The sequence below is a fragment of the Anguilla anguilla genome, chromosome 7 (genome assembly GCF_013347855.1).
Source record: "Anguilla anguilla isolate fAngAng1 chromosome 7, fAngAng1.pri, whole genome shotgun sequence".
In the NCBI taxonomy this organism is placed as follows: Eukaryota; Metazoa; Chordata; class Actinopteri; order Anguilliformes; family Anguillidae; genus Anguilla; species Anguilla anguilla.
In genome coordinates, this window is record NC_049207.1 from 52,839,207 (window position 1) to 52,852,345 (window position 13,139).

Sequence of the window (13,139 nt, forward strand, 5' to 3'; positions counted from 1 at the left end):
TTATTGTAAACATTTGAATTTTATTTGAATGCTTACTCAGAAAGTGGAATTGAAATAGCCACACCCCTGAAACCTGTTTCAAGTGCATTTTGCCAGATCAGGAAAAAGGAAATATGACATCAGGATCAGGATATCTGGTTCGTTGATTCAGGATATCATGCTGGAAAAATAACAACTCTGATGCTTGTGTCTTTCTGTTGCCACTATTTTAAGAAAAGGTTTAAAGAACATATAAAATGAATTCATAGTGCTTCAGCCATTGCGATGCTTTGTCATATTAATTTGACCTCTGCAACAGTTACTGGATAAACACAAAGTGTCTTAATCAGTTTCTAATTTTACACAGTAGTATACAGGTGTCTTTTATATCATTGCAAGCACTAAAACATGTATTCTCATAATTAATGTGCAGTTGACAGTGTGTGCCTGAACCTGTGCTTGCAAGTGCTTATCTGGTTTGTTAAGGCAGGTGAACATATGAATGACTCAATCTGGATAACTGTCCTTTTTCACACACAAACAAACGAACAGGATCTTAGCAATGTCATGATTCTGTCAATCGGAGAGCAGAATAATATTTCCAATAACACTACATCATTACACATTGAATATTTTATATTGATCTAGAGTTACCAAGGGTTTCAATCAAACAATGTTAGAACAGGCAGTAGTCAATGACAGACAGTTTTGGCTTTGGTCTATACATACAGACTGTCCCCTATGAGAGAAGTCATTGCACAGAACTAGTCTCTGCATTTTGGGGCCAAATCAACTTTCTTGCAAGTGCAGTATTTTCACTCAGAAACCATGTATCTTGACATTTTGTTGTTGACATCAAGACACCTGAAATGCATTTTCTATATGTAATATGAATTCTGATTAAATTTTGTGACTTCTGGAGTTAGACCACCACCTGGTCAAGCATGTGAATAGAAACTCAGGGGACGTAAACCTAAGAAAAAACACTGTGTTATGCATAATCAATACTTTTATTTTGAAAACAAAGATCTCACGCTGATATTATGGTGGAAGTGCATTCAGAGCATGTTTACACCTCATTCGGCTCAAAATTCTCAGGCCTGATTTTCATCACCACAGATTTCAAGGAGTACCACCATCCATGCCATGTGTACCAGACAATCCCGTTGTCAGTCACTGAGCTGTACGGGCCCTTGTAGTAGTAGCCATTCAGATTGGCAGAGTGACATCTAGAGGAGAAAAACGGAATAACACACAAGTGAAAAAATGTGATGTTACGAAATCAGGTTGTTTTTGTAGACTGAATGTTCAAAGGCTGACATCAGTTCTGCTAAAAGGACTGGTTTACAGCATTGTAATGTTTTAGTATAAAACATAAGCTTTACTATACTACAGAAAAATTCAGTTTCAAACAGATTAATATGGGCCAATATATAATGAAGAGCCTATATATTCACATACAGCCTACTGCTAATGGTCACAAACAAGAACTATTTTGGTCATCTGTTTGTCCCCCCCTCCCTCCCTTAGTCAAGTGACCCACTAGAACATATGATAGAGAGATAGATAATGCGTCATTGATCCCCAGGGGGAAATTGGGTAGTCTTACACCCACATTAAAAAAATACCACAGACAATGCTACATAGAACAAATAATAAATTCTAAATCTATGGAAGCAGCAGACATAATGTGACCTGTTAAACCACCAGCCGGCTTTGTCCTCGCGGGCGCAGTTGCGTTCGTAGCGGTCGTTGTCGCGATCGTGCGTGCTGAACTTCATGCCCTGGTGACTGGCCCACCACTGCACCTCCGGATGGTAGCCGCCGGCTAGCGAGTCTCCCGCAGACCCAGAGTACTTACCGAACGCCAGCTGGTAACTGTCCTGCAGGGAAACGCCAGCCGCTAATATCAAAGAAGCGGAACAAGCTGGGGCTACACCCCTCGGGTACAGATTAATAATTCAAATTCAACGACATGTTGCTGTTCAAGCCACGTTTCCTTTATAAAACTTATACCAAACTAGGCAGGATTTTGAACCCATAATAAAACCACTTTAAAAACAAGGTTTCTGTACAAGGCTAACTGTACCCCACTTTTGAAATATGTCTAAATGAAGCCCAATGAACTAGTATTTAATTACAGATCGTAGTGTTTAGTTAGTTCAGATCATAATCAACTTTGCAAAAAAATACTTTGCAACTTATAATGCAGTTCTATCAATTTCTGCCAACAACAATATTTTATTTTAATTCACCTTTGAACTGTTCCTAGGTTTAAATATTGACCATAGTGAGGGATATCCAAACAAAATTATGTATGTGCTGTGTGTAATATGATGGCTTTTCTATTTTCTGTGGTAAATGGTTAATTAACTGTGGGGACCACCCAAACTCAAACAGTGCCTTAATAGGTAGAGCCACCTAGTGGCGTAGAGGGGTACCGAACTATATTCTTCCTATAGCTCATACCTCTTCACTGGCAACTTTGAAACTTCTGTACACTGCATAGCGTTGATTATCATCAAAGTCTGCCATGTTGACTCTGAGCTCGTAATCACCTTTAAGTAAAGGACAAGCAGATGTGACATTTATTATTGATAGAAAACCATTACCATCATAGACATTTCCATCTCATCCTTTTCTACAGTTTGATTGCTGTATGATAGTTATGTGGTCTACAATACCCTTATACCTTTTTTTGTGAAATTTGTCAATTTATCTAATGCTATACAATACAAGAAATGATTACTGATTGTACAGTAACACCTTGTTCTTACCTTGTGAAGTTAAATAATGCAAGTTATCGTTTCCTAACCAGAATTCTCCACTGTTAGACTGCATGTTTCCGAAGCCTTTCTTATAATCAGCCCAATCCCTACAAGGGAGGAAACAGAGAATAACACTGACAGCTGATGCCATTACAAACACTGTTATTATATTTATGTTGACATATAGTACTGTGTTTCTTTCACATTTAAGCTCCAAAGACATGAAACTCTAAAGGGTGCAAAACCTTTTCTGCCATATAAAAAAAGCCTTAATTCTGCTCACCGATCAAAGCGCTCGCCCCCGTCAGATCGCCTTTGAAAGACGGTCCAGCCCCCTCCATCGCTCATGTCACAGTACACTTTAATCTTCGAGGGGGAATGCAGTGGTTTGATCATGTAAAACCCGCTTGCTTTGTTCCCATCGTTGTAGATCTGAGCACAGTCTGAACGAGACAACACCCTTTAGCAACAAAACGCATGTTTGTACCATAAATGCCACAGTAAAAAACCTTTTCAGCCCAGCACAGTGCACTGCAATAAGTGGGATTTTTTTTCTTCACATCGACTAAAGATGTTTGTGTAAGTACACCTGTCAGTCATGCACTGGCGCTCCATACAGAAGAGGAAAGTGCTCACCTGCGTAGTCCTTCAGCTCGCCCAGGTCGACCAGGCGGTCCACGCTGAGGGACGCCTCTGCCTGGCGGCTGCGGAGCTGCTCGATGAGCTCCTGCTGCCTCAGCGCACGGCTCTCCAGCGCCCTCAGCTGGGAGCGCAGCCTGGCCGTCTCCTGCTGGCATTCATCTGGCGCCTGTCCGCACAGATATACAAACAAACACACACACACACACACACACACACACACACATGCACAGATACACAAACAAGCACACACACACATGCACAGATACACAAACAAGCACGCACACACACACACACACACACACACATGCCCAGATACACAAACAAGCACACACACACACACACACATACACACACACACACATGCACAGACACACTCACAGAAACACAAACACACACACGCATAGCACACAAACGTACACATACACAAGCACATAATGCACACACGTGGACACACATACATGTACATGTGCATACATACATTACATGGATGAAGACATACATGCACACACATGCATTAATTATTAATTATTTAAGTATAACAATTATGCAAATAATAATAACCAAAATGAAAAATACCAGATTCAGAAAAAAAAAAACGATTCGGTTCTAAAAAAAACATCATGAGTTTTTCATGCAATACTGGTGGCTAAATTTTCAAACTTTATGAAAATTACTCTATGAACATACTGTATCAAGTCCCTAAAAGCAATAGAAATAATAAAAAAGAAATTCTATATAATGGTAACAATCACTACATGTGAGCAATGAGATAATTATTGTGATGGAAATACATTTCATGATAAGAACATGTGCCATGGTAAAAATGTCTTCCCCACCTATACAATATTAATTACATGACAGTTCAGATATATGTTGAAGATATATGTATGAATTAATAAAAATGGAATTCCATAAACACAATTAGAGGGATACCATTTTACTGCAAGCTCTTACCGAAACTGAAGAATCCACAATGAAAACAAGTCCAAAGATAAGCAGCCTCAGTCCCAATATATCAGTCATTCCCATGATGAATACTGCAACAAAAATCAGCCAATTAAAAATAGAATTCACTCAGCCTTTTTGGTGCTTATTTTACTGTCTTCAACACAGATGTATAAGGCAACATGAAGTGAGCAGCTACAACATGAAGTGAGCAGGCACATCGAGGGAAATTCTCTTTGTTCCAATCCGTTCTGGACATCTCACCTCCCTTAAATCTGGTGGTGTTTGGCAGTCTGGTCATGAGTCACAAGAGAAAAATGCTCATATGGGTCTGATAAAATCAGGGCTGTAAACATCTTCTAAACAGTGAGGGCCAAATGACTATGATAATCCTCCAGAGCTGACCATTCACATTCCTGAATGGGGGGGAAAAATTATTGTCATTGACATTAGTTTGAAATCAACCATCTTACTATAGCTTACACATTTTCTCATGTTAAGTTCCCCATTTCAGACTGTCCGTACTTCTGAGCAGAGCTTTTATGGATGCTTCAAAACCTTATAAGCATGGATAATGCATTGCAGACAAAAACCTTTTGGGTAAAATCTAGACAAGCATGTGTGAAGCAACCTTTAAAACCATACCACACTGAGCATTTGCATCCGTTTGGTGAGTCTACCCTGTTTCCAATATTATTTTAAAAGACATCACATAGGATAGCAATATTTTTATATGAATTATGACATTGTGAAGTAGTGTATAGCCTTGTTCTTGGGAAATTCAAATGTTGGCTCTAGAATAGGTTTTTCTCCCATTTATTCAAAATTCCAGAATAAATATCCATTAAAATGCAACAATTTTGTGTTTGGCGAATACCCAGGCATAGGCATCCCCACATAAACATATGATCATGCTTTCGGACCGAGTGAACAGGACAGTGCAAAAAAAAAAAAAAAACTTGGCTAACGCCTCAACGCAACTTGGACCAAATCCAGGAAACAACTTTATGTCTGACATTTTTCATGTTCCGTCTGAATTTCCACCTTATGAATCCGAAAGAATAAAGGCAGAACGTTTTTCAAATGTATTTTGCTCAATTTTATGCAGTTTTGTAAAGTGTACATATAGTGCAAATAGATTCAGTTTCATAATAACTCAACAGCGTCTTACAACGACGCGGACAGTGTGTGTTACTGTTAGCTACATGTTAGTAGCTAGTAACTATTGGTAACGGGATATCTTTCCGCCTACTTGCTTGTTTGGCAGGAATGATGGCCGCCGACGAAATACTTCTCTTGAAGACATCTACAAATAAGGCATTGAATAGATTATATTAAGACGTATTTATACAATATATATTATGGACAAAGTTACAGTGAAGTTTCAACATTGATGATCCCTGGCGGTAGCGTCAATCGTTTGATAATCTCTCAGGTAACAACGTTAGCTAGTTGCTATCTTGCGTTAGCTGGCAGTCAATCTTTGTTTTGGAGAGGAACTAGCTAGCTCGTACCACGTCAGTTTTTGCAAGTGCAAATGTTTCGGTACATGATAGCTAATAATATGTTTAATTACAGCTGGGTATTTAGATAGACAGTGGCTTGCCTAGTTGGTGTTGAGACACAAATGTCATACGACATTAGCTAGTTAGCCTGCTGGCTGAAATATTACAGATTGCTTGCTTGTATAGGCATGCCGCTGTTCATGGACGAGCTGACAGTTTTGAGCCTTGAACTAGGCTCATTCAAGAACGCATTAGCTATACACACCAGTTAGTGCTAGCAACTAAACCAGTCGTTAATTATGTATTGCCAGCTAACGTTATTTTAATTAACAACTACGCTGGCTAGCCTGACTAACGTAAGCTAAGTGGCTTGGGCCTTATTTTGTATCTTTGTGCATGTTACCATGGCTTGGTATAACCATTTAGCTTGCGCTATCAATGCCGTATCTACCAGCAAGCTGGTCTCTCATGACTATCGATGTAGCAGCTGATTAGGCCAGTGTATTAGACTAGCATATTCTACTAGAATTTCTAGCTGTCTTGCCAACTAGGTAGCCTAAGGTGTTCTGTACATTGTAAAGTATTAGCTACCTAGCACTAATGTAATTTTGTGCTGTTCTTTTATTAGCAATATAGCTGGATAAATAATAGAGCTTGGTAATCTAACACGTTAACTTTTGAGGTTGTCTTATTTTGACGAAAATAAAGTCACAGCGTAACTGTTACCGTTGACGTTTGATATACTACTGTTTGCAAGTTACACACTGGTCAACTATCCATTAACTTTTTTAGTGTTAGCTTTGCTAGCTGCAACTTGGAGCGGGAGCCGAAATGGCTAGATACAAAGCCACACAGTCGCTCAGCGAGACAATTTAGCTAACTTTACATTAATCAGCTACTATGTATAATATTAATGGATATCTATATTAATTGTTGGAGCTGTTTTCTATTCTGTTTACTGTGAAATAAAACTAACATTTGATGGCTAAGTTAGTCGTCGATGTGGCGAAAGCACTAATACTACTAACAGCCAGCAAGCTACCGTCAAACTTAATGTGATGTCATAAACTATCTATCTAACGACACGCAAACGCCGCGGTTCTAAGGGCGGCAAATTAATATGTATTCAAACTTTGTGGACGTTAGTTATTTTGGTAACTAGCCACATTAGGGTGGAATACGTCCACTCGTCGCCAACTAAAGAAAGGCTTTCTTGGTCGCAACAGGAAACCAAGTTAGGTTAACGTTGACTTTTAAGAGTTTGTAGTAATTAATCTCTGTAAATTGGACAGTATTTTGACGTGCTTTGCAGTGGTTCATAACGACGTTAGAGCGCGCCCCTTTAACGTAAAGCTTACGAAAGGACAGCATTCAACTTCAGTTTCAAATGGGTAGACCAGTGGTAACCAACCCTGTTTCTGGAGATATACCGTCATGTAGGTATTCATTCCAACCCAAACAAAGCACACCTCATTCAGCAGCCAGGTATCTCACGGAGCTCGTAATTAGTGGAGTCAGGTGTGCCAAATTATGGGTGGAATGAAAACCTACTGGACGATAGATCTTCAGGAACAGGGATTGGACAAATAGGAAGACAAGTAACGATTGAATCCCATCCTGAGATAAATATTCGTAAATTGTAAATAACACTTGAAATGTCATCCACTATCTATAAGAGAGCTACTCAAACTTGGTCCTAAGTTGCCCTGTGTGCTGTCTTTTGGAAAATGCGTACAAAAATAATTGGACAACTTTTATGATTCTGAATGGGTTATGAATTCACGTGGCAAGTTGATGTATTCTGTCTGTGTATGAATGCTTCCCTTTGAACACTTTTGTTTCCATTAGGTTACGGATTGTCAGGATGGCTACAGGTGGGCCACCATTTGACTGTGCTGATGAACAAGAGCTGCCTAACTGGACCGTCGGGAATGGAAGTCTGGAAGACAGGTTAAACAATATGGTGGGTTGAAATTTTAAGATAAAAAAATTAGTTTTGACCTGTCTAAATGAAGGAGAGAATGACCTTTTTCAGTATTCTGGAAATTAAAACTTTCCTTTCGGATTTATGTTGTCAGCTGTGTTTACTGATATGCAAAGAGGCAGTATAGGTTACATTTATGGATTTCTTCTTTGTCTTTTATTATCAATGTTAAAAGTATGTTTTTTTTCTTTCTTACCCCCTTTTAGGACTGGGATGTTCCACAGAAGAAAGCCAATCGATCATCAGAGAAAAACAAGAAAAAGTTTAGCGCGGTGGTCGAAAGTCGGCTGACCAATGACATCTCCCCTGAGTCCACCCCGGGGGCGGGGCGTAGACGAGCTCGCACCCCCCACTCGTATCCACAAACAAAGTACACCTCCCAAATGTCTGTCCCAGAACAGGCTGAGCTCGACAGGCTGAAGCAGAGGATAAACTTCACTGATTTGGATGAGGTAAGTAGACACAGGCTGGGGTGCCACCAGGAATTTTGGGCCCCATGAAAAGATCTCACATTTAGGCCCCACCTCCCCAGAATATTATGTCCAAATATTTTTTGAGGGTCCCTATCAGTCAGCGCCCTTACAATCGTCCCACCCCATCAAGCCCCCCCCTCCCCCTCCCTTTACGGCACTCCTGGACTTGGGTGCTCATGGCATTGGAGCAAAGAGAATTATAAACGTTCTAACCACTTCTGATTGATTCTGATTAACACTAAATGTGATGTTTGATGTGTGTAATATTTTTTGTTTTTTTTTGTTTATTTTTTGGAGGAAGATTCATGTAATCGTCTTGTTTCTTACAGAGGAGCATCGGAAGCGATTCCCAAGGCCGGGTCACCGCTGCAAATAACCAGCGGCAGGTCTCGGAAAACAAAAAGGCCTTTAATTTTCTCCCACTGCACGTCAACACTAATAAAAGCAGAGAGCTAGCTGCTGCAGCGGGCGGTGAAGACTCTAAAAAGCAGGGTGCCGGTAGAGACATCTTTTCCGGCGTCCCACGCAAGGATGCTCTGCATGGTGAATGGGCGTCTCTGTTTGAGGACGGAACCGGAGAGCCAGGCATCGACAGCAGCCAGGTAACTTTTTTTTAGAGTTGTGTTTGAAGCTTCTTAAGGATTAGTGTATCGTACAGGATCACGAGGGGTTTTGTGGCTACTTTGCCGGCATAGCTGTATGATTGCGTGTATGGATGTTTGTGTCGCTTTGTGTGCATTCTGGGAATTGTAGTGATTTGCGCATTAACTGCAGACTGTCCCTTGGTGTGGTGTTCTAATGGGCCGTGTCTGTGCTGTGCCGTATGCTTTCTCCCAGGTTGTCAGCAGGCTTGTGCAGATTAGGGAGTATATTTCCATGGCCTGCTGCATGCGAGACGATCTGGTGGAAAAAAACGATATCCCAGCCAATGTTGAGCATTTAACACAGCTAATAGACCATCTGAAGGAGCAGGAGAAATCCTGCTTGAAATTTCTGCAGAAGTTGTTGGTTAGTATAATTCCTTTGACATTATGGACCATGGACCTGAGGGAATTGCCTTCCACAGTGGCTCATGTTCAGCTGCTAACCCTTACTTATCACAAGCTGCTTGCCTGCTAAAGCAAATTATCTGGAAGCGAAAGTGTTTGTGGTACATAATTTGCTTTCAGGTCATTTTGGCTCAGCTGATTTTTAAAAACGTGTACGCTTATGGTAAATGGTAAAGTTGAAAAGCAGTGGCTCTACTTAGACTGTTTTCCACTGGTGTTGCCTTCGGTTCCTGTTACGTTAAGGGCAGTGATCCTTTTAGCGTGAACTGCTTTGCACAGAATGAATTTGACAATCTGTCACTTGGGCCTTGCCTTAAGTTTTTACCTGCGCTGACTTTGTTCCGATGAACTGCCTTGAGTCAGCCGCGTTCCTCTCACCCCTCCTGCGATGCAAGTCACTTCTGATAAAGTTTCCGGGAATTTAGAGCTGCTGAATCCACTTCTTTGCACCTGTGGTTTATGATATTCAAATCGTGTCGATTACCTGCTGTGCTAACACTTGTCACCTTGCGCACCCGCGTGCTGGTGATTAGTGAACTTAAAACCCGTCCTGTCAACAAACCCCGCAGGCGAGAGAGAACGACGAAGACGACATCCGCACCATCGACTCGGCGGTTGGCTCCGGCTCTGTCGCGGAGAGCACGTCTCTGAACATAGAGGTGCATTCTGGGGCCTCAGACACCACGGTAAGTAAAATAACGGCATCCTCGCCTTTGCACGGTCATGTAGATCATTAACCCTTTCAGTTAAATTTATGGTACAGCAAATGTGGTGAGTGATTCAAAGTGTGGTGTACAAATATTCATGTGTCCAACATTGGAGATACTGTTGAGAACTTCAACTCGTAACTGCAGAAAACATGCAGTTGCACTCTTAAAATCAAGTGAAGATTCAGGTTTTGTGTTATTTGACCTGCCTTCAGGTTTTACAGTTAATGTACAGTAAGCCTCCTAACACTGTTTTAGCGGTTGAAGTGTTAATGACTCAGTGGCTGTCCCTTTGATCTAATCCCAATTTGCCCGAACTTGCCGAAGGAGGTGTCTCGCACTGCGAGATATCGACCCCGCATTGAGGACAATCTAGGGAAGTCCGCGACCCCAGAGCAGGGTACACTCTATGGTGTTACTGCAGCAGCCGCCCTCGGTGCCGAGGGGGCGTGGCCTGATAGGAATGTTAGCCAGCGTCTCGCAAAGGTACCTCCATACCCTGCGCCCGGCCCTTGTTCAGCCGATCTCTGCTCTCTTTTTTCAGTTGCTCCTCTCCCTCCATGCAGCACGTGCAGATCCCCCCCCCCCCTCCTCTGCAGCACCCGCCGGAGCGGGGAGGGGCGTGGGCCGTTTGAGCTGCGTTAGCCTCTCGCTTCTCCGTTCCGCCTCCCAGCTTTCCCTTCAGGGTTCTGAAACCGGAGAGGTCGATCATTAAAAAGCTTGCCCTGCCGGCGCTTCCATTGTCGCCCTTTGCCGCCATCATATTCAATGAATATTTTTTTTTGCTGTGCTGCAGATGAACTCATAAACATTTCCATATTGATTCAATGGCTGTGTCAATCTGCTAAATTCATTAAAAGATCCAATGGACCGCTTGCTGATTTATTCATAAATTGGTCTGTGATTTAATGATCGGGTCATTAGGAAAACATTTAAGAAAATGGCTTTTTTTTAATGAAGATGCTTAAAAATCTTTTTGATTTTGCCCATGAGAAGAACATTAGATCTGTCCAAATTCCCGTAATATTCACGAAGGAAAAAAAAAGAAAGGAAAAAAACTCCTCCGCCTAAACTTCACTGTCATTAGTCTGTGTGTTTGAATCTGGCGTGTCTGCTGGCCCCGCCCTCCCCTTGTGACACGCCCCCCCGGTGACACGCCCCCTGCTGGTTCACAGGGGCGAGACCCGCACGGCGAGGCCAGGGAGGAGCTGGAGAACCTGCGCAAGCAGCACGACCTGCTGAAGAGGATGCTGCAGCAGCAGGAGCAGCTGCGGGCGCTGCAGGGCCGGCAGGCCGCACTGCTGGCCATGCAGCAGAAGGCCGAGCAGGCCATCGCCGTCATGGACGACACCGGTGAGCCGCTTCCGGAACGTTCCAGGGTTAACGCGCAGGCCGGAGGAACGAGGAGGCCTGCAATCCATACGTGTTGCAAGTGTTAGGCGTGCGTGATCTAGAACAGGGGTGTGTCTGTTTCTGGATGACACGCCCACTTCTGCTTGATTATTTAATGAGCCCAGCTCTTTATGTGCTCTGACAGTTTGGCAAAATCTTTCTTGACAAGCTCAGGAATTTCAGGGACATTACTTATGGCCTGATACCAAACCCTTTACAGTGGTCTATTCTAGTGAGCCAACAGTGATGCATTTAGCTGATTGGTTATTTGAGCCACGGTAGTCGGTGGAGGTTTCATGATACTAAGAGGCTGTTCGGCCCATCTAGTCTCGTTGTTTGAATTCTCACTGTCTTAGGGTAAGTCATTGGTAGATTGTTATGCTTGGTTCAGTGAGTGATATTGTGTGTGTTTTGTGTGTTGTGTCTTCCTTTGTGTAGTTGTTACCGAGACTACAGGCAGTGTGTCTGGAATCAGCATCACCTCTGAGCTAAACGAGGAGCTGAATGACTTAATTCAGCGTTTCCACAACCAGCTTCACGACTCGCAGGTAGAACGTTAGTTTTTTTTTTTTACTAATCACACAATACTATTGTGGGATTATTAAAAAGAAACCCGGCACTGAAATTTTACATTTTAATACAGATTGCATTAACAGAGTTTAAATACCAGAGGGGTATGTTTGTGCATTACATTGCACTTTTACAGAAATGTGTGATTATCTGAAAATTATGTGGCCTGGCAACTTGCAGGCAGAAGAGAGAGGAGAGAGTGGGGGTGGGGGGGGGTTGGGGTGTTTTCATTAGGGTTGATGCATTGGAATTGCTTGATTTCAGTTGTACCTGCTGGCTCAGTTATAAGTAATTACCCTTGAGCTCGCTCAGTCTGCTGTGAGCTGGTGTATCAGGCGTGTCCTCAGGAAGTGCTTTCTGCTGTGACGCGCAGACGAAGGCGGTCCCTGACAACAGGAGGCAGGCGCAGAGTCTGTCACTCACCAGGGAGGTGTCCAGTAGCAGGAACCCTCCTGGCGGTGACCCCGCCTCCCTCCCCTGCGCCCAGCTCACCAAGCTCCAGGAGCTCCAGGACAAGAAGCAGACCGTGGACAAAATCCTGGCAGAGCTCCGCATGCTGAGGGACCACGCTTTATACAAACACCCCTGTGAGTGGAGACACACTTTAAACTACAACTCCTGTGAGTGCAGTCACACTTTAAACTACAACTCCTGTGAGTGCAGACACACGTTAAACTACTACAACTGTGAGTGCAGTCACACTTTAAACTATAACTCCTGTGAGTGCATTCACACTTTAAACTGCAACTCCTGTGAGTGCAGTCACACGTTAAGCTACAACTCATGTGAGTGCATTCACTTTAAACAACAACTCCTGTGAGTGCAGTCACACTTTAAACTACAACTCTTGTGAGTGCAGTCACACTTTAAACTACAACTTTTTATGGTCCTTGAAATTTCTTGAAAATGTTTCTATCAGAAGTCATGGTGAGTGATAAAATATCCTGCTGTCCTTTCAAGTACAGTAAAATAAATTCCATCCCTCTTTTTGCCACAAACATAGTGTCACATACTATCAAGTACTGATTTATTGGCATGGTTGTAATGCTAATGCAGGCATTTGTCTGGTTTGCGTATTCATTCCTCTGCTGAAATTCATTAGCCGCTGGAGAGTGAAGATTGTGC

The 13,139-nt window shown here is 42.5% G+C and overlaps 2 protein-coding genes across 4 annotated transcripts in view; one reads left to right on the forward strand and one right to left on the reverse strand.

Moving 5' to 3' along the window:
• On the reverse strand, window positions 1-7,280 carry fgl1 (fibrinogen-like 1). 3 transcript variants are annotated; one of them, XM_035426693.1, is made up of 8 exons: window positions 7,251-7,280; window positions 4,344-4,426; window positions 3,384-3,555; window positions 3,031-3,190; window positions 2,757-2,854; window positions 2,449-2,537; window positions 1,675-1,862; window positions 1-1,208 (listed from the first exon to the last, which is right to left on the reverse strand). In XM_035426693.1, the coding sequence occupies exons 1-8, from the start codon at window positions 7,273-7,275 to the stop codon at window positions 1,049-1,051; spliced, it is 975 nt and encodes a 324-aa protein (XP_035282584.1). In that variant the 5' UTR covers window positions 7,276-7,280; the 3' UTR covers window positions 1-1,048. The 3 variants fall into 3 exon arrangements, with proteins under 3 accessions (XP_035282584.1, XP_035282585.1, XP_035282583.1); XM_035426694.1 differs by lacking the exon at window positions 7,251-7,280 and adding an exon at window positions 5,587-5,667; XM_035426692.1 differs by lacking the exon at window positions 7,251-7,280 and adding an exon at window positions 4,599-4,733.
• Window positions 5,633-13,139, forward strand: part of LOC118232582 (pericentriolar material 1 protein-like) — a 26,420-nt gene continuing 18,913 nt past the window's right edge. Inside the window, exons 1-9 of the mRNA XM_035427644.1 lie at window positions 5,633-5,769; window positions 7,688-7,802; window positions 8,030-8,275; window positions 8,626-8,898; window positions 9,134-9,304; window positions 9,915-10,031; window positions 11,228-11,405; window positions 11,883-11,992; window positions 12,388-12,601. Coding sequence (XP_035283535.1) covers window positions 7,704-7,802; window positions 8,030-8,275; window positions 8,626-8,898; window positions 9,134-9,304; window positions 9,915-10,031; window positions 11,228-11,405; window positions 11,883-11,992; window positions 12,388-12,601 — 1,408 coding nt within the window. The 5' untranslated portion in view covers window positions 5,633-5,769; window positions 7,688-7,703. The remainder of the gene's footprint in view (window positions 5,770-7,687; window positions 7,803-8,029; window positions 8,276-8,625; window positions 8,899-9,133; window positions 9,305-9,914; window positions 10,032-11,227; window positions 11,406-11,882; window positions 11,993-12,387; window positions 12,602-13,139) is intronic.